General features: G+C 50.0%; 1 protein-coding gene across 3 annotated transcripts in view; it reads left to right on the top strand.

Moving 5' to 3' along the window:
- Positions 1-16,877, top strand: part of GANC (glucosidase alpha, neutral C) — a 594,745-nt gene that overhangs the window by 247,051 nt on the left and 330,817 nt on the right. For all 3 annotated transcript variants that reach the window (XM_075331191.1, XM_075331189.1, XM_075331190.1), the window contains one exon: positions 16,408-16,487. In XM_075331191.1, the coding sequence (XP_075187306.1) occupies positions 16,408-16,487 (80 nt within the window). The remainder of the gene's footprint in view (positions 1-16,407; positions 16,488-16,877) is intronic.

The following is a 16,877-nucleotide window of genomic DNA, read 5'->3' as shown; positions in this document are numbered from 1 at the left end:
TACGGGGTACTAAAGGTTTTGGATCCTCTAATATTAAAAATGTAGGAGCAAAAATATGGATTCAAAACCTCCAAGGACCGCCCTCAGAGACAGAGGTAATAGCGGTCGGAAAAGATCGTACTCTCCTGATAATGAGACCAGGAGTGGAGAAGTGGGAATATGTCCCACAAGAAAAATGTTATTTACGAGAATAATAGTGTATCTTTATTTGCAGAAGGTGTGGTAAATAAGCGGAATCCATGGTATCGGTTACTGGGAAGAGCTCGATAGTGATGAGATGGAGAAATTCCTGTGTTTGATGTTTGCCTCTTTGGTCGTTGGATGGACAAGTCTACATCAGGAGGAACCTGTGGCGAATGAATTTCTGATGCACCATCACATTTTCAACACACAGATTGCTGGATCTGTACACATTCTTCGGTAACAGCCACCAGTATCCCTTATCTGGATGTCCCGGTATCGATGGAGGAAATCTTAAAGTGGAAAAGTTGTTCTGATCATCTTGCTGATAAAGACACTCGAAGTGTTCGTCTATAGAATACTACAGTGCCCATTTCCATAGTGGGATGGATCAGTCTTCCATGGTGGCAAGGCAATTTGAATGCAACAGTCACCAATTTGCAATATCTGGCTTTTAAGGGAGGAATTTGGGTACTAAGATATAAGACTGGACTGACTAACCTGGGATTCATCCCTATGGGGAATATAAAAATAAATTTTGGGACAGCTATAAATACTGTAGATGCTTTTAAACCCAGCTTAGTGGAAAGGACAATTCATGATATGTTATGGCCTTATGCCAATATGTTCATAAATGGGTCTAGTGAAACTTGTAGTAACATATCGGGAAATGTAATGTGTAATGATTCCTTTGAATATCGAGCAAATGCCAAAACACATGATATTCAAGGGAGCTTTTCAGATAATATTGCTTTTAGTTTTAATATACATAGTAGTGAAAGTGATTATATTTGTGATTCAACGTTTATCCAAACAAACCAAGAAATCAAAATCTGTGGCAAAGTCAATGTTAGTGTCCTATTAAAAGCGATATTTCTTGGTCATGGTATGGTATATTCCAAGTGATCTTCTTCTAGTGGAATACTGATGATGGAAAATAATCCCTGGGATCAAGGACCGATTGTGATACCAATGTGATATGACTGAAAGAATGTGTGATTAGATAGGAATCATAAAAGATAGGAGTGATCCCAGATATTATTTGACCTATCAATAATTCAGTATCAAAGAGATGTCCTTTGGATGGCCAAATATGATGACCAAAGAATACATGTCACAGGTTTTTGAAGCAGTTTCAAGATAATGAGGACAGTTCCACTTACCGGAAACTTGTGGTTAGCTTAAAGACAGGTTTAAGGAAGCTTGCATATGAAATTTACGGCTCATTGCAATATTTCACTAACACTATGGTCAAACTGTGGTCGGCCAGTTTTCAACTGGCAGGATGTGCAGGAAATGTGCAGGAAGCTGCCGGTGCCCACAGCAGTTTGTGGTCAAGTTACATGAACATGACTCAGCTGTCACATTCCGGTGACCATTTAAACACAACCTACAAATTTTCCTATAAAAATACACCGGACTCGCTTAATGTTAGGGAAACCTTCCAGGACATTGAAGTGTACGTACGCACTGTTCCTGTGATGCAAGAGGCCGAGATGTTGTTTCCTTATCATTAACTCGAGTTCCCTCCGATGTGAAAGGATTGCTACAACAAACGGTAATGTTGATGCATATTTCTGTTATTGTATAAGTTTCTATGAAAATAGTTCTTATGCCTATGTACCATTGACTATATATATTCATGTGCTATTAAAATAAATAGTATCTTGCTATAAAGAATATTAGTATTCGTGCCTGATTAGGATATCAGTGAGCGCTTCGTAAGTACGGGCTTTCAGCCCCCTTTTTAGTAGAATTTAGCAAGACAATGGGACATTGGGAGGAGGGGGCATCATGCATGGGACACTGTGAGGAGGGGGAAGCATGCATGGGACATTGTGAGGAGGGGGCAGCATGCATGGGACATTGTGAGGAGGGGGCAGCATGCATGGGACATTGTGAGGAGGGGGCAGCATGCATGGGACATTGTGAGGAGGGGGCAGCATGCATGGGACATTGTGAGGAGGGGGCAGCATGCATGGGACATTGGGAGGAGGGGGAAGCATGCATGGGACATTGTGAGGAGGGAGCAGCATGATGTGAGGTCAATGTGCAGATCATATTTCATAATTGAGGAAGGTGTGGTGGGTATAATTTATAAGGGAGGGCAGTGTGTAGTTTATTAGGGGCAGTGTGACAGTCACAGTATATAAGTGGGGACAGTGTGGTGGGAATATTTTATACTCATGCTATGTTTTGATGTGCCTGTGGTGATCCCCATTGGGGGGGGGGGTTAGTGCCCTTCGTTTCTCATTGATACTTTTTCAAGTGTTTTATAGAGTAGATCTGCCTTAAAAAGAGGTCGTGTGCGAAAACTCAGTGTTACGTTGTCACTAAGGGGCGCGACCACTTAAAGTGCCTAGGGCAGCACGAAGGCAAAATACAGCCCTGCGTTTATCCTTTCAAAATGAAATCTTCATAGTATTATATATCCATTCCCTTAAAATTATAGACTGTTCATGTCTTTGTCAGTGGGCAAACTTACAAAATCAGCAAGGGATCAAATACTTATTTCCCCCACTGTATGAGCTGTTCCTGATAAATAGTGATTAGTGATGAGCGAGTACTAAAAAGCTCGGGTGCTCGAGGCTCGGGCCGAGCATCCCAAGATACTCGTGTACTCGGCCCGAGCACCGAGCCCAATGTTATCCTATGGGAGACCCGAGTATTTTTGTGAAATGACCCCCGGCAGCATGTAGAAACCCTAAAAATGGCACAAAAGTCTCAGAAGAGTGCTCAAATGACATGGCAACAGCATGGGGAAGACCCCTTGAAGCATTTATCACTCAAAAGTCACAGCTGTGAACAATTTTCTCCGCGGTTTACGCCATTTTTACGGACTCACCAGAAAACCTTCCAAAATGACACCAAAATGAATTTTCATGGCGGAAATGTTAAGGGCACATACCCAATAGTGAGATAGAGCTAATGTATGTTACTTTTTGAGATTAATACATGAAAGATTTTACGTAAAACATTGTGTGGCACTCCGATGTCCCTGAGAAGAGACGTACATAAAGGCCTCTGAGTCTAATGTGCCCATTTTGAGGAAGTGAGTCTTTGTAGTATTTTCCTTTGCCAGGGCAGTCCAAAATTGTGAGGTTCACCAATGACCCTGCATACAGACGTGCATGAGGGCCTGTAAACCTGAAGTGCCCATTGGAAGGAAGTGGGTCTATTGTAGTATAGCCCTTAGGCAGGGCAGTCCAAAATTGTGAGGTTCACCAATGCCCCTGCATACAGACGTGCATGAGGGCCTGTAAACCTGAAGTGCCCATTGTAAGGAAGTGGGTCTATTGTAGTATAGCCCTTTGGCAGGGCAGCCAAAAATTGGGAGGCTCCACATTGTCCCTGCATACAGACGTGCATGATGGCCTGTAAACCTGAAGTGCTCATTGTAAGGAAGTGGGTCTATTGTAGTATAGCCCTTTGGCAGGGCAGCCAAAAATTGGGAGGCTCCACGTTGTCCCTGGATAGAGACGTGCATGAGGGCCTGTAAGCCTGAAGTGCCCATTGTAAGGAAGTGGGTCTATTGTAGTATAGCCCTTTGGCAGGGCAGCCAAAAATTGGGAGGCTCCACGTTGTCCCTGGATAGAGACGTGCATGAGGGCCTGTAAACCTGAAGTGCCTATTGTAAGGAAGTGGGTCTATTGTAGTATAGCCCTTTGGCAGGGCAGCCAAAAATTGGGAGGCTCCACGTTGTCCTTGGATAGAGACCTGTTAGGTTCTTAGTGCCTCCGTGCTTGCATTTAAAAACCGCACGTGTGTACCTGTTGGTGGCAGCTTTCCGCTGCACTTGTGTGCGTTTTGCAAAAACTTGGATATAACGCACAAGTCTAGTGAATACACATCAGCACAGCATTGCAAAATGCGCAAGGGCGTTGTCAACGAACAAGGAAGTGGACGTGATGGTGGTGCAGGCAGAGACCGAGGTCGTGTGCAAGCTCTAATTTCGCCACAACAAAGGGCCACATCTACTCGCTCGCACGTCCTGTCCCAAATTCTTGGGGACCGCAGCAGTACACCACTCTTGAACCAAGACCAGTGTCAACAGGTTGTTAGTTGGATAGCGGATAATGCTTCCAGTCAGATTGGCACCACCACAAACACTCTGTCTTCCACACGGTCAAGTGTCAGTAGCCATGATACTGCACCGCACATTTCAGAACCTGATCCTCCTTCCTACCACCAGGCCGAGTACACGTCCACGGACATTACTGATCCCACACTTGGACACTCGGAAGAGCTGTTCGTTCACGTTTCCATTCACACATTCTGGCCTCTCGCCAGCTCCTGTTGAAGTGGGCCATGACGAGATTGTATGTACAGATGCCCAAATATTTGAGCAGCCAGGTTCTCACGAAGTTGGCAACGTGTCTCAACAAGGGGTGGACGATGATGAGACACAATTGTCAGGAAGTCAGGAGGAGCAGGGTGTGGAAGAGAAAGACGACGTGGTGGATGATCCAGTAACTGACCCAACCTGGCAGGAGGATATGCAGAGCGAGGACAGCAGTGCACAGGGGGAGGGAGGCGTAGCATCCCAACAGGCAGTAAGAAGCAGGGTGATGGCCCCAGGCAGACGTCAGGCAACTGTTCCCCGGAACAACACGACACAAGGTGCCTGTACAAATGTTAGGTCTTCCCGAGTCTGGCAGTTTTTTAAGTTGGCTCCAGATGATTCTAAAAAGGCCATTTGCAACACCTGCCATGCCAGCATCAGCAGGGGTACCAAAACTAGCAGCCTGACCACCACCAGCATGATCAGGCACATATCAGCCAAGCACCCGACTTTGTGGGATGTACAACAGAGTCGAGGAGCAGTGCTTGCTGATGTCACTGCTACGTCTTCGCTTGTTGTGCATGCGAGCCAATCCCCTGTCCATGCTGCCCGTGAACAAGCCTCCTCCGGCCCTGCACCTGCAGTTGCCCACGCAGAAATAACACCATCATCAAGCACGTCCTTGTCCCAGCGCAGCGTTCAGTTATCCATTTAGCAAACCTTTGAACGCAGGCGCAAATACACTGCCAACGCCCCACATGCCACACTTCTAAATGCTAACATTTCGCGACTGCTTGCGCTGGAAATGTTGCCTTTTAGGCTGGTTGAGACAGAAGTATTCCGCGACCTGATGGTGGCAGCTGTCCCACGTTACTCGGTCCCCAGCCGCCACTATTTCTCCCGGTGTGCCGTCCCCGCATTGCATAACCACGTGTCACAAAACATCACACGTGCCCTGAACAACGCTGTTTCAGCCAAAGTCCACCTAACCACAGACACATGGACAAGTGCATGTGGGCAAGGCCGCTACATCTCGTTGACGTCACACTGGGTTAATATTGTGGAAGCTGGGACCCAGTCTGAGCGAGGGACGGAACACGTCCTTCCCACACCAAGGTTTGCAGGCCCTACCTCAGTCAGTGTTTCACCCACACTCTACAGCTCCGGAATGTCATGCTCCTCAGCCTCCTCCTCCTCCTGCGCATCCTCATCCACTTTACCCTCTACACCAGTCCCAAGCTGGAAGTGTCGCGGGCGGAGGAGGGGACGCTGCGCTCTCCCACTGCTCGGGTCCGGCTGCCGCTGCTCTACGGCTGCTGCTGCTCGGTGGCTCGAGCGATGGCCGGATCCCGGGGACTCGAGCGGCGCTCATCGCCCGTGAGTGAAAAGGGGTGGTTTGGGTTTTGGGGATATTGTCCGTGACGCCACCCACGGTTGTGGTGATTGTGTGGACACCACCGCTGCTCTGGATGGGGATCCCGGGAGCCTGTGACAGGGAGCAGCTTTGTTGTTATTTCTCCCCTCCGTGGGTAGGGGGGTTGGTTGTCCCGGGGCCTGGTGATGGGGTAGAGATGGATGACAGGCGGGTTGCAGGGCCTGATGAGGTGCAGGGTCGCAGGGGCAGCGCTGTGCCGCACGGCACGGAGGTACTCACTCAGCCCAATGATGATGACACAGTTCACGGTAAAACAAGTGGCTGGATGGACGGGTCCCTCGGACGGCTGCGGTTGTTCCTCCCTGCAGGTTAGTGATGACTGTCTCTCCCTGCACCTAAGTTCAGTGTTGGTAGTGATGGTTTCCCACCGGTAACCCGCTCCCCGACCTGGATATGGGCCGGAGGAGCCCCTTTTGCCCACAGGCGCTGGCCCTGGGAGACGGTTGCCCTTGGCGGTGGCGGTGTCTCCCCTTCACGGTTGGACGGTTGCCTTCTATCGGGACTTGGCTGTTTGGAAACCCTGAGGTCCCCTTCACTAACGGATTTGGCAAATTCACGGCGACACCAAGCCTTGCTGGGATCCGAAAGGCCCCTGCCAATGGTGCTGGCTTCTCTTTGTATACCGGTCCGGTACGGCCGGGTCACCACCCGTCCACGGTCCTTACGGCAGACTCCAATCGGCCTCCACTGCAGACGGTCACCACATCCTGCCAACCTTGCTGTCCTGTCCGGGCCACACACCCGGACCAACTTCAGGCTCTTTGCTGTCACTTTTCTCCTCTCTACTACTTTCCTCCTTCCACTTCCTTAGCTTAACTCTCACTGCCTGTGTTTTCCCTCCTCCTTGGTGGGTGGAGACCAACTGCCTGGCTCCACCCCCTGGTGTGGACAACAGCCCCTGGGGAAGGCAACAAGGATTTTGTGTTTTGACTATGATATGCCTGCAGGGAGTGTGGGGTGTGTAAGTGTTCTGCTCTGTGGCCCCTGGCTTGTCCAGGGCGACACAGAAGCACTGCAGCACTGCCTCAGCGAAGCGGCAACAGGCTGTGCTGAAGCTAATCTGCAGAGGTGACAAACCCCACAATTCAGAAGAGGTGTGGACAGCTCTGAAACAGCAGGCAGATCACTGGCTCACACCTCTGAACCTAAAGCCAGGAAAGGTTGTGTGTGACAATGGCCGGAACCTGGTGGCGGCTTTGAGGCGAGGCCAGCTGACACATGTTCCATGCGTGGCCCATGTGCTCAACCTCGTGGTTCAGCGGTTTCTAAAGTCATACCCAGAGCTCTCTGATCTGCTGGTAAACGTTCGCCGCCTGTCTGCACATTTTCGAAAGTCACCTACTGCTTCAGCCGGCCTTGCCGGCTTTCAGCGCCATTTGCATCTTCCGGCTCACAGACTGGTGTGTGATGTCCCCACGCGTTGGAATTCAACTCTGCACATGTTGGTCAGGATATATGAGCAGAAGAGGGCAGTTGATGAGTACCTGCATCACCTAAGCCGTCGGGAAATGGGTCAAACTCCACACATAACACCTGAGGAGTGGAGATGGATGTCCGACCTATGTACCATCCGCCAAAACTTTGAGGACTCCACCAAGATGGTGAGCGGCGATGACGACATTATTAGCGTCACCATACCGCTTCTCTGCCTTCTAAAATGGTCTCTGCTCAAAAAACAACCATGATGCATTGCAGGCGGAGCGCGATGAGTTTGAGTAAGAAACAGTAGTGGGTGTGGGTGATAACACACAGCCCAGCCTCGTCTCATCACAACGTGCAGTGGAGGACTATGACGAGGAGGAGGATAAGACATGGAGCAACTCTCTGGCCAAATTGAGGATATGACATGCAGTCATATCCTCGGTTCAGCGTGGCTGGCCAGAGGACAGGGTAGATGATGATGAGGAGGAGGAGGAGGAGGACAGCATGTTCAGTCATCGTGTTGGTCAGGATACTGAAGTGATGGCTGTTAAGAGTCTGGCACACATGGCTGACTTTATGGTAAGCTGCCTGTCTCGTGACCCTAGCGTTAAGAACATCTTGGCCGACAATCATTACTGGTTGGTAACACTGTTAGACCCACGCTAAAAGGAGAACTTTATGTCTCTTATTCCCGAGGCGGAGAGGTCAGGCAAAATGCAGCAGTTCCAGAAGGCCATAGTCACGGAAGTAGGCAAAGCATTCCCCTCACAAAACGCTAGCGTCATAGGTCAGGAATCAGTGGACAACCAAGGCGTACAGCCGAGAGGGGCACAAGTCCAATCCGCCAGAGGTAGGGGAACAGTCTTTAAGATGTGGGACAGTTTTCTCAGCCACTCACATACCACAGCCCCTGAGGTGCGGGGTAGTGCCACAAGAAATCCTAAGTTTGCCCAGATGCTCAAGGAGTACCTTGCAGATCAAACAACTGTACTCCGACATTCCTCTGTGCCTTACAATTAATGGGTATCCAAGGTGGACACGTGGCATGAATTGGCTCTCTACGCCTTGGAAGTCCTGGCCTGCCCTGCCGCTAGCGTTTTGTCAGAGCGTGTTTTTAGTGCCGCAGGTGGAATCATTACAGATAAACGCACCCGCCTGTCAACTGTAAATGCTGACAGGCTGACTCTGATCAAGATGAACAAGGGTTGGATTGGGCCAGACTTCACCACACCACCAGCAAATGACAGCGGAATTTAAAGTTTGTAACGGGAATTTGCCATGTACCTCCACTCACCCATGGTAACACACTTCTGGACTTTGGCTAATCGCTGGACTGCTCCTCCTTCTCCTCATGCGCCATCATGATGACCGTTACAATAGTTAGGCCGTTGTTTCAGGTATACCCCCAGTGGTAAATTTTTTCGCCCATTCTTTCAGAATGGGCATTACAACGACAGGGGACCCGCTCCTTTGCAATGGGAACAATGTTTTGAGGCCCTCATGCACGTCACAATCCAGGGACAATGTGGAGCCGTACGCTGCCACCGACAGGCACACACGTGCGGTTTTTAAATGCAAGCACAGACGCACTAAGAACCTAACAGGTTTTTAGGAGCGACAATTACTGAGAAGTCTGACACTATCAGCCACTGCTGACTGACGTGTATTATTCACTAGACTTGTGCGTTATATAATAGTTTGTGAAAAACGCACACAAGTGCACCTGTACGCTGCCACCGACAGGCACACACGTGCGGTTTTTAAATGCAAGCACGGACGCACTAAGAACCTAACAGGTTTTTAGGAGTGACAATTACTGAGAAGTGTGACACTATCTGGACTGTTTTAGACTGTGTACACCAGCCCCAGATATGATGAAGGCTGGTATACGGTCACCACTAGGAATGGCTATATACCCTGCCTGCCTGCCTGCCTGTATACTGCTACAATAGTCCTGACAAGGACTCTTCTGGTCACTAGCCTGTATTCCGACCTGGCTATACCCTGCCTGTATATAGCAACAATAGTCCTGAGAAGGACTCTGCTACTGTACTCCGACCTGGCTATTCCCTGCCTGCCTGTATACAACTTATTGTATGTCCTGAGAAGGACTTCTGGTCACACTGTTTGCAGCCCTGCTCCGGAAATAACTATAAAGGGCCGCAAACCTTTCCCTGAAGCAGCAACCCTCTCCCTGCACTGACTGTCTGGATGGCTGTGAGCAGAGCACAGCGCGCCCGCCGGTATAAAGGCTCGGTCACGCTGTGCAGGCCGGCCAATCACTGCAATTCCACAACTAACAGGGCTGTGGCATTGCAGTGGTCTGCCAGCCAATCCCTGCATGAGGGCTGGCTCTCAAAAGAGCGCCAACATGCAGGGATGAAGACCACGAGTACAGCACGAGTATCGCGAGATTTCTCGGTCCCCGCCGAGTAGCCCGAGTACAGTGATACTCGTGCGAGTACCGAGTAGTAACAAGCATACTCGCTCATCACTAATAGTGATGTAAGGCAGCTCTTTCTGGAGCAACAGGCCCTATAAAACCTAACTGGTGGAGATGCTGAGTGCCCGACCTCAAACCCAACTATATGAATATTATTCACCCCAGCCATTGGTATATAAATCATCCCATACTGCTCTTATCTGCAAGATATCAACTGATATATCTTGCAAAAAAAGCGAAAAGCCTACAAATGGCCGTAATGATAGAGCAAACCAAGAAAACCTATAAATAGTAGGAGTAGTCAGCCAAAATTAGATAAGTGCATCAATCTTTAGTGAAACAAAAGTAATAGAAACATAATAATAATAGCAATCACGCTTTATAATTCAGAGGGTCATATACAAGCAACAACAGTTATACAAGATACAATAATTAGAGCAAAATAGGGTAAGGTGGGGGGGAATGTACAGGAGCTTATTTACAACGACGGTCCAGTCTTCTCATAGAAATAGGGTATAGATAAAGGCTGCCTGAGCTGTCACCAGCCAATCTTTGCGATGTTTGTGGGTGCGGTGGAGTGTGATGGAGGGTTATGGACTAAGAAGTAGTGGAGGGACTCTATGTGAATTGACTTTGCTTAGGAAACTTGATAGACCACCCTAAAAAGATGTGCTTTTAGGGAACGTCTGAAGCTGTGTAAGTTGTGGTTCGTCCTAGTTTCTTGGGGTAGAGCATTCCAGAGGATTGGTGCAGCTCGGGAGAAGTCTTGAGGTTCAGAATAGTATGGCTGTTAGTCAAAAATCATTTGCAGAGTGTAGAGAACAGGTAGAGTGATAGACAGAGATGAGGGTGGAGACGTAGGGGGTGCTGCACTGTGGAGAGGACGTGTAGGGTGATAGATAGAGATGAGGGTGGAGACGTAGGGGGTGCCACACTGTGGATAGGACGGGTAGGTGATAGACAGAGAGGAGGGTGGAGACGTAGGGGGTGCCGCACTGTGGAGAGGACGGGTAGGTGATAGACAGAGATGAGGGTGGAGATGTAGGGGGTGCCACACTGTGGAGAGGACGGGTAGGTGATAGACAGAGATGAGGGTGGAGATGTAGGGGGTGCCGCACTGTGGAGAGGACGGGTGGGTGATAAACAGAAATGAGGGTGGAGATGTAGGGGGGCCCACACTGTGGAGAGGACGTGTAGAGTGATAGACAGAGATGAGGGTGGAGATGTAGGGGGTGCTGCACTGTGGATTGGACGGGTGGGTGATAGACAGAGATGAGGGTGGAGATGTAGAGGGTGCCGCACTGTGGAGAGGACTGGTGGGTGATAGACAGAGATGAGGGTGGAGATGTAGGGGGTGCTGCACTGTGGATAGCTTTGTGGTGATAGACAGAGAGGAGGGTGGGGATGTAGGGGGTGCTGCACTGTGGAGAGCTTTGTGGTGATAGACAGAGAGGAGGGTGGGGATGTAGGGGGTGGTGCACTGTGGAGAGCTTTGTGGTGATAGACAGAGAGGAGGGTGGAGATGTAGGGGGTGCTGTACTGTGAAAAGCTTTGTGGTGATAGACAGAGATGAGGGTGGAGATGTAGGGGGTGCCGCACTGTGGAGAGCTTTGTGGTGATAGACAGAGAGGAGGGTGGGGATGTAGGGGGTGCTGCACTGTGGAGAGCTTTGTGGTGATAGACAGAGAGGAGGGTGGAGATGTAGGGGGTGGTGCACTGTGGAGAGCTTTGTGGTGATAGACAGAGAGGAGGGTGGAGATGTAGGGGGTGCTGTACTGTGAAAAGCTTTGTGGTGATAGACAGAGATGAGGGTGGAGATGTAGGGGGTGCCGCACTGTGGAGAGCTTTGTGGTGATAGACAGAGAGGAGGGTGGGGATGTAGGGGGTGCTGCACTGTGGAGAGCTTTGTGGTGATAGACAGAGAGGAGGGTGGAGATGTAGGGGGTGCTGCACTGTGGAGAGCTTTGTGGTGATAGACAGAGATGAGGGTGGAGATGTAGGGGGTGCCGCACTGTGGAGAGCTTTGTGGTGATAGACAGAGATGAGGGTGGAGATGTAGGGGGTGCCGCACTGTGGAGAGGACAGGTAGGGTATAGTCAGAGATAAGGAGGAGATGTAGGGGTGCCGCACTGTGAAGAGGACGTGTAGGGTGATAGACAGAGATGAGGGTGGAGATGTAGGGGGTACCGCACAGTAGAGAGGACGTGTAGGGTGATAGACAGAGAGGAGGGTGGAGATGTAGGGGGTGCCGCACTGTGGAGAGGATGGGTGGGTGATAGACAGAGATGAGGGTGGAGATGTAGGGGGTGCCACACTGTGGAGAGGAGGGGTAGGTGATAGACAGAGATGAGGGTGGAGACGTAGGGGGTGCTGCACTGTGGAGAGGATGGGTGGGTGATAGACAGAGATGAGGGTGGAGATGTAGGGGGTGCGCACTGTGGAGAGGACAGGTAGGGTATAGTCAGAGATGAGGAGGAGATGTAGGGGTGCCGCACTGTGGAGAGGACGTGTAGGGTGATAGACAGAGATGAGGGTGGAGATGTAGGGGGTGCCGCACTGTGGAGAGGACGGGTGGGTGATAGACAGATGAGGGTGGAGATGTAGGGGGTGCCGCACTGTGGAGAGGATGGGTAGGTGATAGACAGAGATGAGGGTGGAGACGTAGGGGGTGCTGCACTGTGGAGAGGACGAGTAGGGTGATAGAGAGGAGGGTGGAGATGTAGGGGGTGCCCGCACTGTGGAGAGGACGGGTAGGGTGATAGACAGAGATGAGGATGGAGATGTAGGGGGTGCCGCACTGTGGAGAGGACGGGTACGGTGATAGACGGAGATGAGGATGGAGATGTAGGGGGTGGTGCACTGTGGAGAGGACGGGTAGGGTATAGACAGAGATGATGGAGGAGATGTAGGGGGTGCCGCACTGTGGAGAGCTTTGTGGTGATAGACAGAGATGAGGGTGGAGATGTAGGGGGTGCCGCACTGTGGAGAGGACAGGTAGGGTATAGTCAGAGATGAGGAGGAGATGTAGGGGTGCCGCACTGTGGAGAGGACGTGTAGGGTGATAGACAGAGAGGAGGGTGGAGATGTAGGGGGTGCTGCACTGTGGAGAGGATGGGTGGGTGATAGACAGAGATGAGGGTGGAGATGTAGGGGGTGCAGCACTGTGGAGAGGATGGGTGGGTGATAGACAGAGATGAGGGTGGAGATGTAGGGGGTGCAGCACTGTGGAGAGCTTTGTGGTGATAGACAGAGAGGAGGGTGGAGATGTAGGGGTGCTTCACTGTGGAGAGCTTTGTGGTGATAGACAGAGATGAGGGTGGAGATGTAGGGGGTGCCGCACAGTAGAGAGGACGTGTAGGGTGATAGACAGAGAGGAGGGTGGAGATGTAGGGGGTGCCGCACTGTGGAGAGGGCAGGTAGGGTATAGACAGAGATGATGGAGGAGATGTAGGGGGTGCCGCACTGTGGAGAGCTTTGTGGTGATAGACAGAGATGAGGGTGGAGATGTAGGGGTGCCGCACTGTGGAGAGGACAGGTAGGGTATAGACAGAGAGGAGGGTGGAGATATAGGGGTGCCGCACTGTGGAGAGGACGTGTAGGGTGATAGACAGAGAGGAGGGTGGAGATGTAGGGGGTGCTGCACTGTGGAGAGCTTTGTGGTGATAGACAGAGATGAGGGTGGAGATGTAGGGGTGCCGCACTGTGGAGAGGACAGGTAGGGTATAGACAGAGAGGAGGGTGTAGATGTAGGGGTGCCGCACTGTGGAGAGGACGTGTAGGGTGATAGACAGAGAGGAGGGTGGAGATGTAGGGGGTGCCGCACTGTGGAGAGGACAGGTAGGGTATAGACAGAGAGGAGGGTGGAGATGTAGGGGGTGCCGCACTGTGGAGAGGACGTGTAGGGTGATAGACAGAGATGAGGGTGGAGATGTAGGGGGTGCTGCACTGTGGATAGGACGGGTAGGTGATAGACAGAGAGGAGGGTGAAGATGTTGGGGGTGCTGCACTGTGGAGAGGACAGGTAGGGTATAGACAGAGAGGAGGGTGGAGATGTAGGGGGTGCCGCACTGTGGAGAGGACGTGTAGGGTGATAGACAGAGAGGAGGGAGGAGATGTTGGGGGTGCTGCACTGTGGAGAGGGCAGGTAGGGTATAGACAGAGAGGAGGGTGGAGATGTAGGGGGTGCCGCACTGTGGAGAGGACGTGTAGGGTGATAGACAGAGAGGAGGGAGGAGATGTTGGGGGTGCTGCACTGTGGAGAGGGCAGGTAGGGTATAGACAGAGAGGAGGATGGAGATGTAGGGGGTGCTGCACTGTGCAGAGGACGGGTAGGTGATAGACAGAGATGAGGGTGGAGCTGTTGGGGGTGCTGCACTGTGGAGAGGACGGGTGGGTGATAGACAGAGATGATGGAGGAGATGTAGGGGGTGCTGCACTGTGGAGAGGACGGGTGGGTGATAGACAGAGAGGAGGGTGGAGATGTAGGGGGTGCCGCACTGTGGAGAGGACGTGTAGGGTGATAGACAGAGATGATGGAGGAGATGTAGGGGGTGGTGCACTGTGGAGAGGACGGGTGGGTGATAGACAGAGATGAGGGTGGAGATGTAGGGGGTGCTGCACTGTGGAGAGGACGGGTGGGTGATAGACAGAGAGGAGGGTGGAGATGTAGGGGGTGGTGCACTGTGGAGAGGACGGGTGGGTGATAGACAGAGATGAGGGTGGAGATGTAGGGGGTGCCACACTGTGGAGAGGACGGGTGGGTGATAGACAGAGATGATGGAGGAGATGTAGGGGGTGCCGCACTGTGGAGAGCTAGAGGTCCACAGAGGAGAAAGAAGCACAGCAGGGTTTTACAATTGATATTACATAAAGGAAAATGATTGCACGCTGCCCATAAATGCATAAGGTCTCATAAGGAAATATATTGCATGAAGGGGACAATATAGAATAACACAAAATAAAATAAGATGTAATGTCAAAAGTAATGTCCTAAAGGAAAGACCAAAAAAAGAAAAAATATATATTTTTCACAGGGAGGAGGACTTGTACTCTAGTGCCACCTATTGGAAGTAGCAATCCTAAAGGTCAATATCGACTCTTTAATGAGCCTGTCCACATGACTTAGGATAAAAACCAAACCAGATACTCTACTTACATACCCATGTATTCAGTTTTTGCCCCTCATCAATGCAAAGCAAGATCCCTGATTTGGCCCTGGTGAGAGGCCTCTGACTGGAGCCTAGGAGGTAGCATATTTTATATCTTGCATATTTAATTTCACAGAGGAGCGTAGTTTAACATATATGTCTCCTGTCACACGGAGTTTTGCACAAACCTCACTGACTGTCATGCCGGAGTCGGGCTGTGTTCAGATTGCAGATTCTGACACTCCACCTGATGCTTTCTCTGGTGTCTGGGATCAACAGGCAAACTTGGTCGTCAGCCTGCTGTATGCTGATTCATAGGCATCTCTGCTGGTCTGCTTGCTCATTTGATCACATGTCATGGAGAGACCTATCACATCTGCTCCCCTCCTTTTTATGCTGTTTCAATCCTTCCACCCATGCCAGCTATAGTTTGTCTATGTTGGTCTGTGAGGTATGGTGTCTCAGACTTACTGGTGAATGTTGTGCTTATTGCTTGGTGCGGTTGGGGAGTGTACCCCATTTGTTTTGTAGCGTCTTTCCTGCTATTATTTTTCCTGCTGAATCTCTGTTTGTCTTAACAATTGAGGGTGCATGCTGTGTGACAGAGTCATGGTTTTCTATTTTTTTGTCTTTATCTGTGGGTTTCATCTCATTCCTGTCCCATTCCTCCCTGAATGGAGGGGGAGGGTAGACCAGTTCAGGACTGGTCAGTAGCAGAGCCAGGAAGGAAACTCAGGCCTCTCCACCATCAGGAGCATCCATGAGGTCAGGAATAGCGTAGGGTACTCTAGCTTGAGGGACAGCTTAGGAGCCCCAGTTCCCCGCTCTTCCATAGTCATCGTGACATCTCTTTACTCCAGCATGTCACCCTCCACAAGGAAAGACTTTACCCCTTAGACCTTTCGAAATATTCAGTTATAAGTTAAATAATTGAACAAGCCTGTGCCTTGGTTTATGGCCACTACAGTATTAGAGGTACGCTAAGGAACAGTTTGTAATGTGTTCACAGACAACCCCTCGTGACAGTTGTGACAGTCCTGACAACCCTCGGTGTTTAGCACTGGTGATTTACAGGACTGGGGTTCTGGTTCACATCCCACCATCAGTTTGTATGTCCTCCCCGTGTTTGTGGGGGCTTCTTCTGGTCTCCTCCCACACTCCAGAGCCTGATAGGGAACTTAGATTGTGAGCCCCTATGGGGACAGTGATGATAATGTATGTAAAGTGCTGTGGAATAGGATGGTGCTATATAAGCAATGCATAGTGATATTAATTATAATGCCTCTGGGGTAAGCCCCATTATACCATCTGTGTAGTAGGGTTGCAGGATCTGGGCCCACGTGGTTCTATGGATGTTCAGTTCAGTAGCAAACAATGGGGTTGGGTTTTGTGGTTTCCAGACTGATGATTGCATGCAGCCATATTGCAGTATGTGACACTGGTGTAACATTGCTGACATGGCGGTCCCAGTCTTCATTAGCTCTCGGCTATTTTGCAGGTTCTTCCAGCTATCTGGATTTCACCAGTCCTGCGGTTCGAGAATGGTACTCGTCTCAGTTTTCATTTGACAAATACACAGTAAGTGTCTATCATTATTGTTCCAATGCATCGAAATTATAAAAGGAAAAACATTTGCAAATGATTTTGAAAAATATAGTTTTGTTTCCAACTTCCCATGGTTCTAGATATTAGCCGGTTTTCATCTGTCCACCCTTATTTGCTAAATAATAAATTGTTGTTAGCGATCACGTTTAGTAAATAGCGGCTTGTAGATTAGTGGCTGATATTTCCTTTTACTCCATTTCCACTGAGAACAAAGCGGCCTCCACCCTCTCTGCTAAGGGATGATGGTTGTAGCCATTGGGTCTTGTTGATTCACTTTACATGTAATAGATTGAAGGTCAAATTCCACCTGATTTTCACTTGTTTTCATGAAAGAGAAAAATATCAATTTACACAAAGTCAATG

This window comes from Anomaloglossus baeobatrachus, chromosome 12 (genome assembly GCF_048569485.1).
Source record: "Anomaloglossus baeobatrachus isolate aAnoBae1 chromosome 12, aAnoBae1.hap1, whole genome shotgun sequence".
Taxonomy (NCBI): Eukaryota; Metazoa; Chordata; class Amphibia; order Anura; family Aromobatidae; genus Anomaloglossus; species Anomaloglossus baeobatrachus.
Note: the sequence above shows the minus strand (reverse complement) of the source record. Positions and strands in the feature narration are given on the sequence as shown.